The 17,405-nt window shown below is 40.8% G+C and overlaps 2 protein-coding genes across 5 annotated transcripts in view; one reads left to right on the top strand and one right to left on the bottom strand.

Moving 5' to 3' along the window:
* Positions 1 to 17,405, top strand: part of LOC133410156 (inhibitor of nuclear factor kappa-B kinase subunit alpha-like) — a 57,582-nt gene that overhangs the window by 2,346 nt on the left and 37,831 nt on the right. The gene's annotated exons all lie outside the window — the stretch shown is intronic.
* The window catches only part of LOC133410155 (vinculin-like), a 31,559-nt gene that overhangs the window by 12,739 nt on the left and 1,415 nt on the right, over positions 1 to 17,405 (bottom strand). The window contains 10 exon segments of the mRNA XM_061690948.1: positions 1,840 to 2,030; positions 3,678 to 3,853; positions 3,930 to 4,083; positions 4,487 to 4,634; positions 4,728 to 4,818; positions 6,936 to 7,096; positions 8,878 to 9,000; positions 10,286 to 10,394; positions 11,692 to 11,842; positions 12,633 to 12,703. Coding sequence (XP_061546932.1) covers positions 1,840 to 2,030; positions 3,678 to 3,853; positions 3,930 to 4,083; positions 4,487 to 4,634; positions 4,728 to 4,818; positions 6,936 to 7,096; positions 8,878 to 9,000; positions 10,286 to 10,394; positions 11,692 to 11,842; positions 12,633 to 12,703 — 1,375 coding nt within the window.

The raw sequence follows: 17,405 nt of genomic DNA, 5'->3' as shown, positions 1-17,405 counted from the left end.
ACATGAAAACGTTCAGAGGTCGTATTCAAATACTTGCTATCAGCTTGCTCTTGGATAAAAACAAAACACGTCTATAGAGAGTAGGGAGGGATGAAGCGTACGTTGGACAAATGGATTGAGACACACCTCTTTTTAAGACATTTTTGGACAATTTTATACTTCCAACAGATTTTTATGGTCAAACTTTTATACCAAGTTCCGCCATCATGATCAGCATTAAATACAGTAGCGCGGAAGGCCCAAGTCAAAACTGACACAGGGGTTTTATTCCTAAAATGTAGCTCCAATATTATTGTAACATCATGCACAATTTTAACAACAATACACATTAACACGCAGTACAATGATAATCATCATCATTATCATCATCATCATTAGAATAATAGGACAATACAAATCTATACTTACACAATGACGCAATTCAAATTCCAAATATAAGTTGAATAATAATAAAATGTTGACAGACAAACAACTTAAAAGTTAAATACAACTGAACTGTACTCAGGGAGTGATTCTTTCCTGTACCAGCATACCCCAAGTGGTGACCATACCACAATTTGAAAATCAATGTTCAAAAGTCATGAATACTAAGAGTCTGTGTGTATCTTTAGTGGAAAGTAAAAAGTGTAAGACAGTACCTGTGTTCCACTCAATTCTCTCATACTCTGTTCCCATGAGGCAGCATGGGAGGGAACAAGTGACAATTAAACAATAGACACACAAAACTGATATATATATTTTTTTTCTGAATGTATTTGTGGCTCAGGATGTCTTCAGCCTTTTGCATAGTGTTAGCTCTAATACCTGTCGGTGGATGAACTTTCCTCTCTGAATGGCAAATACTGTTATTTCCGCATTAAGTGTGTTTCTTCTACTACCATGTCAGAATTAGGTGAATTGTCCACTTATGATGAATAAACGCCTTTCTCAAATAGATGCCTCCTTTTTTTCCATCAGAAAAATAAATCAATATTTAGGGTGATTATCTCTGTTCATTGACGCTATCATTCAGACACTGAATTTATGCAGTTAACTGCTGAGCCCATTTGAACCCAGTTACTAATCAAAACAGCCGCACACAAGCATGTTTTATTGCTCCACAATGTTGTGTCCATGTTCATGTGACTGAAAGCTACATGCCTTGGTTATTGCCATTTCTTTACATTTCCAGATCCTAGTTTTATTTATTTATCTTTGTAACAAAATTGACCAAAATTGTAATATAAAGTACCTATAATATTTCATATTATCACAGAAATGTGTTTGCACCAATAAATAGATCATGAATAATTTTCTGATCTAACTTGATCATAATGCATTGCTTACACTTTTATAGGGAACTATTGTAATTTGTAACCCAACAAATTACTGTACATGAATATATTTCATTTCATCTGTTAAACACATAATTTATAGATTTTTTAAAGAATGAAAGCATCCATCCATCCATTTTTGGCACCGTTTATCCTCTCAATAGGGTCGCATGCGTGCTGGCACCTATCTCAGCTGACTCTCGACAAGAGGCGGGGTATTTAACCCACTATGCACGTTTTTGTGTGTGTTTCATCATTACCTGTCACATCAATTTAGCCTTAATTCAGCCATGAATAAAAATGTATGGAAAAAGATTAAATGCAAATGTAATGTACTAAAAAACGAAATGCAACTGAACTGTACTTGGGCTGTGAATCTTTTGCATACCTCTAGAATACGCCTGCGTACCACTAGTGGCACTAGGACCACACTTGGGAGTATCACTGTCCGAGATGATTGCAAATTCAACACATTACACTTTTTTTCAGAATCTGTCACTCCCTTGTTATTGCCTCACCCACTCACCTACACCTCTGTCATCCACTCCGGGGTTGGCGACCCAGCGCAGAGCTTGTTCCATTTTGCCCTCTAAGGTGACTGCAGGCTTGGCGGGCCTCATGTTGGCCACAGCTCGGTTGGTTTTGGCCTGCAGGGTCAGCAGGGCCGCCCCGATTTGTTTTGCCAAAGCACGCGCCTCTGGACTGTCACCTTTACCTCTGAGACAACAATGCAACACAGAGAGACGATGTTGTTTAATTAATAACGTGCAGAAAAATGAGCTTCAAATAGGAAGGGAAATAAGGTGTTCAGTTATCCAGAGCCTTCTCCACCTTTAAAGGGAAAAAGTTAAAACATTTTTTTAGTCGTTGTTATTTTGTTAGCAGCCCAACTTCTCATTAGCCCATGGTTAGACAATCATCCTTAAAGGGAAATACCATTGATGTTGAGGCCACTTTTTTTGGTTTGGTCAATATTTATTATACATTTCATAACACACAGTGGATATAAAAAGTCTACCAACCCTTGTTCAAATGGCAGGTTTTTGTGATATAAGAAATGAGAGCAAGAACAAACATTTCAAAACTTTTTGAACCATTAATGTGACCTATAACCTGTACAACTCAATTGAAAAGAAAACCTGAAATGTTTTAGAGATATGAAGTAAAAACAAACAACTGAGTGTGTGCACACCCTCTTATAAATGAGAATTAACAGAATTAACCAGTCACATTCAAACACATTAAATTGGGATCAGGACACACCTGCCACTATTTAAAGTGTTTCTGATTAACTCCAAATCGTGTTCAGATGTTTTAGTAGGCTTTACCTGACATATTTTTGCTTTCTAGTGCTAACACTGACTGGTATTTGGAACCAGTGTGTACCTCCATTAATACTATTTTGGTGAAATAATAGAAATAGATGCAGTTATGATTACTTCTTGCTTTCTTCTGTTTTTTTTTTTATAGATAGGATTACTGCTATTGGTTTCACCATGCCACTACACAGTATGTCATGTATGAAGCTCTGAGGCAACAATACTGAATATATAATGAAATTATAATTGAAGATATATCTAGATTTTTATAATCTGTTCATAGTGTTGAAAATGTTTATAACATTAGTTTGACCTTTCCAGCATAATTTGTGATTTTTTTTTAACTCTCATACAAACCTTATTGCACCAAGAGTTTGATATTATATATGTTATGAGTGAATTTCATGTAAATAAATCTTGCACTTTTTAATATTAATAATATAGCAAAGGACTGAAACCTTATTTTAAACCAATAAAGCACAAATACATTATGAACAATAGATAAAGTCTATAGCGTATCAGTGCAGACTTTCTGGTCCTGTATAGCCAATCCCAAATATGTATTGAGCAATTTTAGCTTGCGTGTTTCAAATCATGTCATGGGACAGACAGAGTTACTTAATATGTTTATGTCGGGTTTCGTTTTTATGGTTACTGCATTCAGAATTGACAGAAACAATGACTCATGATGTTATGGGTCACTTGACTTTAGAAGCGAACCAAGGCATTCCTATGAGGAAGTGGCTCAAACTTCAATGTGATAGTTCCCTTTAATTTCTGCAGTCATTTGCTTTTTTGTTAAACCATCGAAATAAAAACCCACATTAGTTCTTTACTGTATTCAAACATTTTAGCAACCTTATTGTAGGACTGATGCCCAAAGTTGACAGGCAACAACATAATTTCCAGGCCGGTAAAATGTGCCAGGTATTGGTGACACAAGGCTGCACTCTGATCCTGGGAATGAAGGGTCTTAGAATTAGATGAAAATACAGTATATGTGTTAGTAGTGTCAAAGGATGGAAAATAAAATAAATAAACGGACTGTTTGCGAAGCTCCACAAGTCTGGAGGTGAGGCCTGCGATCTCACTGATGGAGCGCAGGATGTCGTCCCTGTCTTTGGGGTCCTCGCACAGGTCGGCAATGCGTTTGGCCTCTGCCAGTAACGCCCTGATGTTCTCCTCGCCCTCCGGACCACCGTTAGCGTCGGCCAACCAGGCCTACACAAAATAACATAATAATGAATGCCAGCGTCAGGGTTAGGGCACAAATCTTTGTTGTTTTGTTTTATTAGACCTGTGCCGCATCCAGCCTCCTGGCGATTGCTTGCTTGGCATTGATAAGAGCCTCCAGTCTGCGAGCAGCACTATCCACTTTTGCAAATAACAAGTCTAAGCCCTGAGAGCACTGGCCTGCACGCTGCACGCACCCCTGGCTCGGACCCTGGCCTCTGTCACAAACAAAAAACCATGAACACATTCATGTAGATACATGGATATTTGTACAGAAGTGGAAAATGTATTCACACTCTGTACCTAAGTAGAATTACATATACTTGTGTTGAAGAAACTCTGGCAAAGGTAGAAGTACTGATCCAACTAGTGTATGTATGTAAAAGTAGAAAAGAACAGACTCTAAAATTTACTTCCGTTGTTGTGACTTTTGGTTTGTCCCATCAGGGGTCACCACAATGAGTCACTTGCATGATTTTGATAGGCACAGTTTTTCCACCAGATGCCCTCCTGACGCAACCCACCCATTTTTTTGCTGGGCTTGGGACCGACTGGCAGTGGCTGCTAATCAAACCCTTTGTTACTTCCTACCACAGCATTTTCCTAAGAAGCGTGCAATACCTGACTCGAAGATCTGCAATCTGGTCTGTCATTTGTCCCAGAGCTTTATGTGTCGCCAGGATATCCTTCCTCTCCTTCCCAGCACTAAGCTCTCCCACCTTTCCCGCCTCATCCAGAATCACACGCAATGCGACCTCGCCGGGTTCTCCTGGTGGGGGTGACATGTCACAGCATTATTCGATCATGTCGATAAAAGCGGAGGCCTGGGAAACATAAATACATAAATCCCTCAGATACAAACCTGGTTGTCCATAGGGGTCTTTCAGCCAACTTTTCATTTGGATCATCTTCGATTCAATCAAAGCCAAAGATCTCTTCAGTGCTTCCATATCCTATTATATTGTTAAAAAGCAACAAAGAAATAAATAAAAAATTCAATAAAAAGAAGAGTGAGGAAAAACATTTAAAAACTGGTTTGGTTTATTTGTATTCATCCAAAACGTTTTTGGGATTGCTGTTAAATGATTAATATGTGATGGTAACAAACTCTTGGTTTAGAGTCTAGTCCATTAAATAAATAAATAAAGCGCCTATTATATTGTTATTATATTTAATGAAACCAAACATTGAATATCTAATGTTGTTTAATAAAAAGCATGTGCATCCAAATTTGGTCAGTATATTTTAACATTTTTCTTTTCTGATTAATAGAAAAACTCAACATTTTGAAAAAAACTGTACTAACAATTATTGGACAGAGATGTTATTTTCATTAAAACAAATATGTGGATATGTGATTTTCAGGAAGATCTGGATCATTTTTATTTTTTAATTTTTTTACCAAACCTTGCACAACAATCTATTGTTGTACATCCATGACTATTTTTAGTTGTCGATGAATCATTTTTGTGAATGGCTTCAAGCACTTTGTTGCTCAAGAAGTCATATTTTACAGATAAAAATAGAACTTGACGTTCATCAACACAATGGCTCACTGGAGAGGGGGACGCAATAAAAGGACTTTGCTGACCTTTGTTAATAAGTTTGTCTCAACAACAATAATACAGATAATGTAAGATCGCAACTAGTTTGGACTGAACTAACAACGGCTATGTTGGCTTCAGCCAAACACGAAACTCCATTTTGCCTCAACTCCTTTACAAAGGGTTAATTCCATAAAATCTATAGAATTGTTATGCATCAATGAATCAATCCTTATGCTTACTCCTAGTTCATAGGTCATTTAAATTGTTAGACTCAATTATTAACATACAGTACATAGTCACAGCAGTCATTAAAAATACTACATGCCAGCAAACATGCTCTTGTTATCACAGAACTTTATCGGGGAAGAAAAACACAAAATTGTATTAAGATGCTCATTATTTTTCTCCCAATAATAGAGAAAAACATTAACTTCCAGCTCAGAGGACGATGAAACGCTTGAGTGGAACCATTCAATAGGTCATGTATCACGTACGGATGTGTCTGGAACAGCTCCTTTTATATAATTTGTGACCAAGAGAGGAGGGAAGGCAGCAATTGCACATCATGATGACTGCGAGTAGCCAGAGTATGTGCACAGCAACCACTCAGACACACAAAGACAAACCATTGTGTGGACCGATTGGGTGTTGAAACATGCAGAGTGACAGGTTGGACAAGGGAAATGTATCTTATTCTAGCATCAGAATCATTTCCGAGTGATGTCATTTTGACAGAAAACAACATCTTGTGTAACAAACTACATGAACAATAGAGAGAATACAGTACATGAGATTACATTACATTATAAGAATACGTCATGAAAGAGTGTTATCTATTTAAAACCATTTGATTCAAATCCAGCATCTCTACTTTACTGAAATATTAATTTTTGGGTGACTTTTTACTTCTACTCACTACATTTGGAAACAGACGTGTACTTGCTATTCCTTATTTTGTCAAAAAAGGTTGTTTACATTTTTCTATGGCTGCAACGAACAATTATATTAATAATCGATTAATCTGTTTCGATTAATCTGCTCAAATCACACAAACAGATGCACATAAAACAACACACAGTGATGAGTTACTGTATATACAGTAGATTATCACATCATCTGACTGAAACACGTGACACACAAGTTGTTTAGTACCAGCATGGCATTTACACTGTGACATTTATAAAAGTTTATCTAAATGTGTTAAACCAAGTGGCACACACACGTGCACTGGAGGCTGCAGATGGGGAGAGAAGCAGGCTTACCTTCTACAAGGAGGGAAAATAATGGAGGAGGAAGGTAAAGAAAGAAAAAAGGAAAAGGGGGTTACACCAGCAAGCAAAAAGAAAAAGTGAATCACAGAAGGTAAAGAGATGCTCTCTGCAGCAAAGAGGGTTGTGTGGCTAACACTGTTTGACTACATGTGGAAGAGTGTGTGTGAGCAGGCCTTCCACACCAAAATTGCAGTTTAATAAGTGTATGGATGATAACTAAAATGAGAGTCTGCATAGTCATCTGAGGGGTACCTTGTTCGCCCAGGCGTCTTCGTCCCACGTGGTGAGCTGTAAGACTCTGATGATCTCAGTGATCTCGCCGCTCATCTTCTCGAAGGTAAAGCGGCGGTTCCTCTCGGCCTCCTCAATGCCGGCGCCACGCCCGCTCTTGGTTGCCACGAAAATCTTTATCGCTGAGGACAGAAAGATTATCATCATCATTGGAAATGATTGAAAATTTTCAGTTACAATGACTCACTTTTGTGTCAAGATTCATTTGTTCATTCTGGATTTAAAAAAAAAATTATATATATATATATATATATATATATATATATAAAACTATATTCCTATTCACTTTAAACTATACATGTGGTGCCCGAATAAATTAATTGATTATGCTTTTACATCGGGCGCAGGACCTCCACCAACTCAGTCCTCCCCAGCGGGCCGCCACGGCGATGCCCATCCCCCGTGGCTTACTTTTGCAGTTAATTGCTAAGAATTACCTGTTTTTAAACATTTAGTATTTAAGAACAATTTTTAGTTCGCTTTTATGTGCAATCCATTTTATAAGTACAGGGTTTTTTTCCTGTATCTTTTAGGAATAAAACCTGTACCTTGTTTTTGATGAACACCTAATACTACTACTACTGTGTTTTATTCTTGGTCTTTAAAGCTCCCATATTTTGGCTATTTAGACCTCCATAGAGTGACTCTCTAACATGGACTTAGTATAAAGTGTTAAAAAAACACCTTGATTTTGTCATACAAGTGTCCCCTGTGAAAAGAGGCCTCTGACTATTGTTCTGTTAGTCATTTCAAACTGCTCTAAATTGCTAGAGGACTCTGCATCATTTGCACAATTGTCAAAAATAAATACTTAAATAAAAATAACAATTGTATCGGCATTTCCACATTACTGGTAACCTCTTATTGCTCAGTGACTGTGTTTTTATGTTTTTATCTCTCAAAAGTATTCATCGTCAATTGACTGTCTATTGTCCTACTAGAGCAACTCCAACTACCGGAGACAAATTCCTTGTGTGTTTTTGGCATACTTGGCAAAAAAAGATGATTCTGATTCTGATTATTCTGATTCTGACAGCTACTTCTGTTTGTCCCAGTTTTGTATCCGCTTTGTTCATATTTGGCTAAGACCACCCCCTTTCCTCTGATTGGTTGCCTCTGTGGAGAAGACCCACTTGTGAGAGCACACGTGTTTGTTCTGTTGACAGCGCTGGCTCGGGAGCGGAGAGGTAGGGGGAGATCTTCACTAGTGACATGGATAAGCTTGAGAAATTTTAATGACCTGATTTCAGGCCTCTCGGCAGAAAAACTTCTGGAACTCAGGAATCCGTGGACGATTTCATGTTTACTGAGGCACAATAGAGGCAATAGTACATCCCAAATACTAGAAAATTTGGTAAAATACGGGACCTTGGAGAGCTACCGGTAAGTATTTTTTGATGTTGTACTTGGTATAAAAAGTTTAAGAACCACTGGTATAGTGTATTACCATACATCCATACATTTTCTGACCCACTTATCCTCACAAGGACACACATAAACAAACAATCATTCACACTCACATTCACACCTACGGGCAATTTAGAGTCTTCAATCAACCTACTATGCATGTTTTTGGGATGTGGGAGGAAACCGGAGTACCTAGACTAAACCCACGCAGGCATGGCTGGGGATTGAACCCCGGTCCTCAGAACTGTGAGGCAGACACTCTAACCAGTCGCCCACCGTGCCGCCTAGTGTATTACCATCTTCCAAAATGTTCCTCTCTTGTTAGATCTTGTTGATCCTGGACAGCAGCTTGCGGGTGTGTTTCTAGTCAATCTTACAGTACAACACCAGGAACTAATGACTATTATAATCAGTGTTACGATAACAACCGTGCGGAATGCTCAGTGCCCTGGCTATTTGTGATAGAAAACCCACACATACGTGGACACACACTCACCTGATATCAGGACAGGCAGCAGCTCTTTGACCGTGCTCATGGAGTTGATGAGCATCTGTCTATGCTCCTGGTGTGTCAGCTCCTGTTGTCGCTCCTCTATCATCTTTGACATCTTGGTCATCCCTGAGCAAAGGCAACCATTTTAAAACAACTGAGTAATTTAGTGACATGCAATCAGGATGAACATTACGGCTTCGCAAATCACTGATCTCATGCAAAGTCAGCACCAGACACAAATAACTTATATATCATATTTAAGACAACTAAACGTTTTTATCTGTGTTGACAGGTACAGTTTTACCAGCAAGGATGATACGATCCAAAATTATATGTCAGAGGAGAGGTTTCTTAACAGGGACCTTTAACCCTGGAAATGATGTGTGCTTTTCTGCTTAACAGGCTCTGCTGTGCAATTGTATAATTTTCGAGTCATTTTATCCGAATTACTTGAGTAAAGCCAACAGTAATGATCGTTAGAGTATATGGCATGGCTAAACTTGTTGGTATGCTGAACCCACTGTCTGCTAATTTACTGTATATCTGATTCTGAAAGCAATTTTGATGAAAATTATCACAAAACCTGAACACATGGATGTTGTCCTACTGGACTTTATGATACTAATAAAGGTTTTCTTATGTTATCTTATCTTAACTGGATAACTCTAAACTAAACATTTACAGTGCAAGGAACCATATTTGTTAACTTAGCCAGAATGGATGCCACACACTTCATTATAAGTTTGTAGAGCCATGTGATTTCTTGCAGCCAGTTAAAGTGAAAGCCAATAGTGCTTTAAATTAATAAGCTGTAATTAATTTCAGCCAACAGAAAATTAGTGTTGGTATATCATTGTAAATTGAGTGATCCGAGAGTATGACAAGAACTTAAGTGTGCTGCAATTCTTTATCCTTTGTGTATTTTGACGGATGAATGCCAGAGACATTAAGACACTTGGGAACTGTTTTTAAATAGCGTAGAAATGCTTCATTCTGGGCAACACGGTGTGCGACTGGTTAGCACATCTGCCGCACAGTTCTGAGGACCTGGGTTCAAATCCCGGCCCCGCCTGTGTGGAGTTTGCATGTTCTCCCCGTGCCTGCGTGCGTTTTCTCCGGGCACTCCGGTTTCCTCCCACATCCCAAAAACATGCGTGGTAGGTTGATTGGAGACTCTAAATTGCCCCTAGGTGTGATTGAGAGTGCGAATGGTTGTTTGTTTCTATGTGCCCTGTGATTGGCTGGCGACCGGTTCAGGGTGTATCCCGCCTCCCACCCCAAGATAGCTGGGATAGGCTCCAGTAGGTCCTTGATGGACATCATCACTCAACTGAGCTTTATTCTTTTTTTTTTTTAGATGATGTGACTTCCTCTTTTCATTGCAAAGTGTTCAGAAATTCTTCCTGCTGACCTGGGCCCAGGTTTTTAGTGTACGTGACGAGGTCCTCCATGGTTTCCACCACTTCAGATACTGTCAAATACTCCATGATTCCTTTGCACACGCGGATTATCTTACGCACCTGAAATAGAACACAGAGATGCTGAGAGTGGCATCACAAACAAAGATCCTGTGAAAGAGAATTAGTCTTTTATTGTTGTTATTCAAGTGGCCTCTGTTCCTGTGTGTGTGTGTGTGTGTGTGTGTGTGTGTGTGTGTGTGTGTGTGTGTGTGTGTGTGTGTGTGTGTGTGTGAGCAGTCTTGTGATGTCTTTCTGACAGGAAGGGGTTTGCTCCTTCAAAATTAGTGATAAACCACGGTGGCCATAATATGCTCAATGTGTTTTTACTTGAAGAGAAAGAAGCGTGCCGGCACGGTGTGTGACTGGTAAGCACATCCGCCTCACAGTTCTGGGGACTGGTGTTCAAATCCCGGGCCCGCCTGTGTGGTGTTTGCATGTTCTACCCGTGCCTGGGTGGGTTTTCTCCAGGCACTCCGGTTTCCTCCCACATCCCAAAAAAACATACGTGGTATGTTGATTGGAGACTCTAAATTGCCCATAGGTGTGATTGTGAGTGTGAATGGTTGTTTGTTTCCCTGTGCCCTGCGATTGGCTGGCGACCGGTTCAAGGTGTACCCCGCCTCCCGCCTGAAGATAGCTGGGGTAGGCTCCAGCAGCCCGTGACCCTAGTGAGGATAAGCGGTACAGTAAATGGATGGATGGATTGAGAAAGAAGCCTACCGGCACGGTGAACAAGTGGTTAGCACATCCACCTCACAGTTCTGGGGACCGGTGTTCAAATCCCATCCCCGCCTGTGTGGAGTTTGCATGTTCTCCCCGTGCCTGCGTGGGTTTTCTCCGGGCACTCCGGTTTCCTCCCACATCCCAAAAACATGCGTGGTAGGTTGATTGGAGACTCTAAATTGCCCATAGGTGTGAATGTGAGTGTGAATGGTTTGTTTAATGTGCCCTGCGATTGGCTGGCGACCGGTTCAGGGTGTACCCTGCCTCCCGCCCGGAGATAGCTGGGATAGGCTCCAGCACGCCCGTGATCCTAGTGAGGATAAGCGGTAAAGGAAATGGATGGATGGATGCCGAAAGAAGCCTCAAATATCCAACACGCACGCACATGCACAAACGCACATACCTCTACACACGCACACACACACACACACACACACACATACACACACACACACACACGCATAGATTCTGCATTATGATAGAGCAAAGTCATTTGATCCCACTGATTAAATCTAACTGGGACTCCCATTACTTAACAGCTTGAAGCTCTGAGCTCAATTCCTTTTCCCGCATGGTGCTATAAAAAGCTTTATTTCCCTGAAAGTTCCCCAGAAGCCGACGAACATAAACACACCTCGGCCTCATCGAACGTAAGCAGCAGGTCAGACGTGCCCGACAAAATCCCTCTCGAGCCGTCGATGAGGTAATCCCGAGCAGGAACTGAGTAGGGGTCAGTCTTCAGCATCTGAGCCGCTTGGACCAGTTTAGAAGACGAGTTCTCCACCCTGCACACACCGGGAATATTTATCTCTTGTTTTTGTTATATTTCAAACAAAAAAAACATATTAAACAAACAACTGCACAGAAGGGACGACAATGTAGGATGTTGTTTTGTTTTTGAGTGTTCCAATATTACAGGTTTTCTTAGGTTGAATTTAGGTGATGACTTGAAGTGCTTGAAAGAAGCCAAGGCACCGCCTCCTTCTTCTGACCCCCGTTGGTCAGGGTATCGATGGCTGCTGGTTCATCTATATTTAGTCAGGTTCACATTACAGATGCCCCCTCCTAAGCCTGGTGGGTGAGATTTACGGTGTGGTGCCCCATGTGTAATGTATGTGTCTATACATGTATGTGTGTGTTGGGGGTGTAAGATCTGGAATCTGCTATTAAAACTGAAGTTAGACAAGGCGGCTGATAATTCATCTAAAACCGATGTTATGTTGGTGCACTTAGCTCATTCGATCTCCATAATTCTGTCAGTACAGGACACTCAAGTCAATGCAGCCTGATATCTGGGGTGCAGCATTGCTGAGTCGGCAATTTCCGCCACCCTATCAAACATTTGGAAGCATGCTGGAACACAACAAACAGCCTCTCAGCCGGACAAGTCACCCGTGGGTCGCTTCTGACTGAACACTCAGTTCAGAAGCGGCTCTTTGTTGCAGCTAGGAACGCTGCCAAATTTCCTAGCATTAAACTATTCGGAATCCTCTTCCTTTTTTTCCAAACAAGTTCTCTGTTCAGAGATAGAGTGGAATAATTCCATTATGCATAGTCAATGGTAAACAAACCTACTTGATGAATGCAGGCGGCATGTCTCTCTTTAGCACCTGGTCCTCTGTAGTTAGAACCGTTTCCTTCCCAACCTATAACACATAAATGGACAATTCAATGTTTGTATCATTAACTGCACCAAAACTGAAAATATATCAGGTATTGTGATATGAAATCTCATATGAAATCTCACAAACTTAATTTAAAATTAAGTGACGATATGGGAACGCACGGTTACTTGTCGGTGAAGATCTGAATAAAGGTGCACACCTCCGCCAACGCTATGCAGTAGGGCTGGGGGGTGGGGGGGGGGGAATTATTGAATAACTCGGCTAAGTCGACTTCTAAAATAGGTCGACACAGAATTTCTGCCTCAAAAAAAAAAAAAAAGTTCCGCCTGTAAATATGTTTCCGTAGGGACCAGTGTTTCACACGGACATTTATTCCAGGCTGATGCAGTGCTTTGCCTAAAACGACAGAGGAGCGTCTGTAAGTGATTTTTAAGCAGAGGTGGGTAGAGCAAAATGAAACAGCAGGGATATCGTTAACTGGGGATGTTGATGTTGATGAACATACTGTAGAAATGCAGCTGGCTGGCAGAGGAACCCCCGCACCCCCCACCCCCCACATACACACACACACGCATACGCATTACACACAAACAAGAAAGCGCACACGTTGCCAAGCACACACACCGGAGATGCAATTACAGCGAGATGACGACATCGGTCTCTCAGCGCCGCATTGGTGAACTTCATTTAATAGACTTTGTGACCTCCAAAGAGTCACAGGAAGATGCATTCTTAGCTAGAAGCAACCACGACAATTGGCATCCAATCATACCAAAAGGATTCCTTGAAACTGGCAGGAATGAAGCTCTACGAGTATGGCAAGCGAGTCCTGATGAAGCCTCCGTCACAAAGAACCTGCTTGAGTGCAAGCGCTTCCTGTAATTGGCATCACTTAGCATCGATTATTCAATGTTCAACCGATGCATAGTTAATGTGCAGTTAAGTGGCTCCCTGTAGTGTCCACACAGAGACATTCCGTGTGTGCGTTGGAAAGGTGTGCAACTGGTCAAAGAAGTTAAGGCAAATTGAAACTGGAAAATGTCCTCCTGAACAGGTTTAGAATCATCCTAGGGAGATAATGATTGTTTAAACAAAAAAGAAAAAAAACAAACCTGCTGAGCAAATGTTTGCTCTACTACACGGACAATAGTATTGGGACACATTTTTGTTAAACCTCCAGTATGTTTTTTTGGAATAAAATATGGAGCTTCTTTGCAGCTATAACACATTCCGCTCATAGAAGACTTTCCACAAGATTCCGGAATGTGCCTGGGGGATTCTCTTGTCTATTCATCCTGAAGAATATGTGTGAGGAAGTGAGGCATCTAGGCCAAACCCAGAGCAGTCTCTTTCACACAGAGAGCCTACAAACCTGCTGAATCAGAGCCATTACCAAAAACTCATTAAAAAAAATTTTCACCTTTGCCTTTTACATGAAAGGCAGTCAAGTGGGATTTTGTTGCAACTGCGTGCCTTTTCACAGTGGCAGAACATTCCAGCATATCCATACATGTTCTATAGTGCTTGTCCTCATTAGGGTTCCGGATGACCTGATGCCTATCCCAGCTGACTTTGAGAGAGAGCAGGGTCGAACCTGGATTGGTCGGCAGCCAATTGCATGGAACATGCAGATGTGATAATCTTTAATGAACCTAACATGCATGTTTTGGGGATGGGGATAAGCCTGACGACCCGGAGAAAATTCACACAAGCAAGCACGGGAAGAGCATAAATATTCCACATAGGAAGGCCGTCGCCACGATTCAAATTCTGAACCTGAGAACTATAAAGCAGACATGTTTAACCACGCCACATTCAGCATAAAATAATATTATAATTATGTGTAATTAGAGGCTTAGTAATTAAATGCAATCACATTTTAATCAAATGAAAACATCGCCCAATAGTTTTCCAATTCAAATACATTTTGGCCGATGAATAAACATATCGCACTGTCAGGCTAAATTCTTGATGTCCAAATTTGGTCAGTTACATTTTTTTTTTTTTTTTTTTTTACCAATCAATACAATCAGTCAGTCCCTACATGGTCCATAATTTTTGGAGGGACAAATTGTTAACCAATCCAAATTGTTGAAAACAGTTTGAGAGCAAATCTCTTTATTTATCTCTTTATCTTTATCACTTTATTTGACACTTCAACTGTCTCAGTAGTCCCGTTCCTCACTCCGCAGGAACCTTGCGACATTATATCTCCTCAAGATATAAATTCACAATGAGTAAGAAATCCTTGATGGACAACGAGTGAAAATAATGAGATTAGACACATTTAAGTAGAACTGTTTTGTTAGAAATCAGTAGCTGTAATGCTTTGGTACAGAAGCAGGGCTGTCAGCCATGAAGGTAGGTTTGCGTGCAGATTAATTACAGTGTGTTACAGTGTCTAGTCAGCTCATTGTTTTTTTGTATTATGTACATCAGGGCTCTTAAACCTTTGAAATAGAGTTCAGTAAGGTCTATGTAACCACAGTCATTAGCTTTGTTAACTATTAAAGCCTTTTCTCCTGTCTTGTCTTGGGGATCGGCGATTCAGCGCGGCCGCAGACTTTGATGAACACTGCTTGCGGTGGCAACGTCTGTACCATCAATGACTGAGTAACTTCATCCATCCATCCATTTTCTGAACCGCATCTCCTCACTAGGGTCGCGGATGTGCTGGAGCCTATCCCAGCTATCAGGAGCAGGAGGCGGGGTACACCCTGAACTGGTTGCCAGCCAATCGCAGGGCACTGAGTAACTTAATTAGGGATTTTTTTTTTCAACAAATAAAATTATCTATTGAACATGATTTTAGGGAGTTGTTGTGTTGATGTTGGTGCGCAACAGACAGTATATGATAGCAATATAAGGTATAATACCAACTTTCACGATGCGATTTTTGGTATATGTCAAGAAATATGCAGTTTTGTTTTTTTTGTTTTTTCTCAAAAGTAGTGGTTTTGGAGATGTGAGGATTCCACATGACAATGACGATATGTGAACTTAAACAACAGTCTTTGCTGTTCCACTTAAGCGGAAAAGCTTGAAAGAGATACCTTTCAAACTGTTGCCGACTGTCAAATCAAATCAAGAAGGCATTTCCACTGTCTGTACATTAGGAAATGCTAATCCTAAGTACAATGATAACAACAGAACAATGTGGTTCTCCTTGTTCTTTGCGCAGTCATTCTCCTCTTTCAGCCAGATACTGAGACAAACCAACCTTGCGTGTACAATAATGGGTGACGCTAACGTTAGCTTTGGTGTCAATGCCTGCTGCAACAAGTTTTGCATTTAGGTGATATTTTTGTCTTGAAGGGCTTCGGTTATAACCAAAGTCTTTAACTGTCTTCCGTCAGGCAGTTTTAAAATAATCTTTATTTTATGCTTTTGTATTGGTGTTATATGTACCAGGAATTAGGGCAACTGAAATAAGTTCTGTTGCTTCAAGTGCAGAAAAAAATTACTATTGAGTGGCTTTACAGACTAGGATGCAGGAGAGGGGGACACGTTAGGAAAGGTAATCTGGGGTCATCCAGTGAATCACATCCCAAACAGAAGCAGGTGACTCTTGTGCTTACTTCCCACCCGCCCTCACTTCTCAACAGTAAATCTATTTATTCCTCCCTCCCGCTCCCCCTCCCCCCAGACATACTCAGGAATGAGAACGACATCGCCTCCTCGGAGAGCTCAAACTTCCAAGAGCGGCTCCGTCATCGGCACAACTCCACCGAGCTCACACTTTTCCAAACAAATGCACCAGCTAATCTTTTAGATGTTTAGTTGAATCGTCAGCCCACACACGTGCAGCCTCTCTGACAGATTGACACCATCTTGTTTGTGTCTGGAAGAATCTCAATGAGCTATTTTTTATACATACATGGCCCACCCTGCACGGGGTCAACAGTGTAACCATATCAGTGTGCAGAGGGACTCTGCTCTTTTACATCTTTGCATCAACTAACACTGCTTGCAAAAATAAAGTTCACAAAACCAGAGGGCATCCATCATGTCCAATCAGGTTATTCTACCCGGCAACCAGCAAGCTGTGTGCTCGAGTTCAACACTTCCCTCTATCTTTCTCATCCATTAGCGACCACTCATCTCCTATTCAGATGCATTGCTGCACAATTAGCAGTCAGGGAGGAGATGAAAACTAGCGCCCAAATTTAAGTCCTTAATTACATCAGATAAGAGCAGCTTCCTCGATCTGGTCCTTAGCTTCCCAACAAACGCATCAGGGACACGTAGACATGCCCGAGGCTGCTGTTAGCCTCCGTCTGCTCGCCATTTGGAGGGATCCACTGACGTGATGAGGGCAAGCAGACAGAGAGAAAGAGAGAGAGAGAGAGAGAAAATAATCAAACATCCTGGACTCTACTTTCCAACTTTAAATTATTTATTTGATCAGGAGTGGGGAGCCTTTTTCCTATCAGGGGCCATTTCTGTTAAATATGATGTAACAATGTTAAAAAATGTTTGCGTTATATATTATGAGCATTTGTGGGTTTAATGTTTTGGGCCTTTCTATTACAGGTCTTTTGTGATTACAAGTGTTTTTATAATTGCATGGCAGACCAGGACTCTAAATTGCCCATAGCTGTGAATATGGGTGTGAATGGTTGTTTGCCTTTATGTGCTCTGCGATTGACTGGCGATCAGTCCGAGGTTCAGGGTTGGAGTCTGAAAGTTCTCCGCATGCTTGTGTGGATTTTGTCTTCCTCCC

Source organism: Phycodurus eques, chromosome 11, assembly GCF_024500275.1.
Source record: "Phycodurus eques isolate BA_2022a chromosome 11, UOR_Pequ_1.1, whole genome shotgun sequence".
Taxonomy (NCBI): domain Eukaryota; kingdom Metazoa; phylum Chordata; class Actinopteri; order Syngnathiformes; family Syngnathidae; genus Phycodurus; species Phycodurus eques.
Note: the sequence above shows the minus strand (reverse complement) of the source record. Positions and strands in the feature narration are given on the sequence as shown.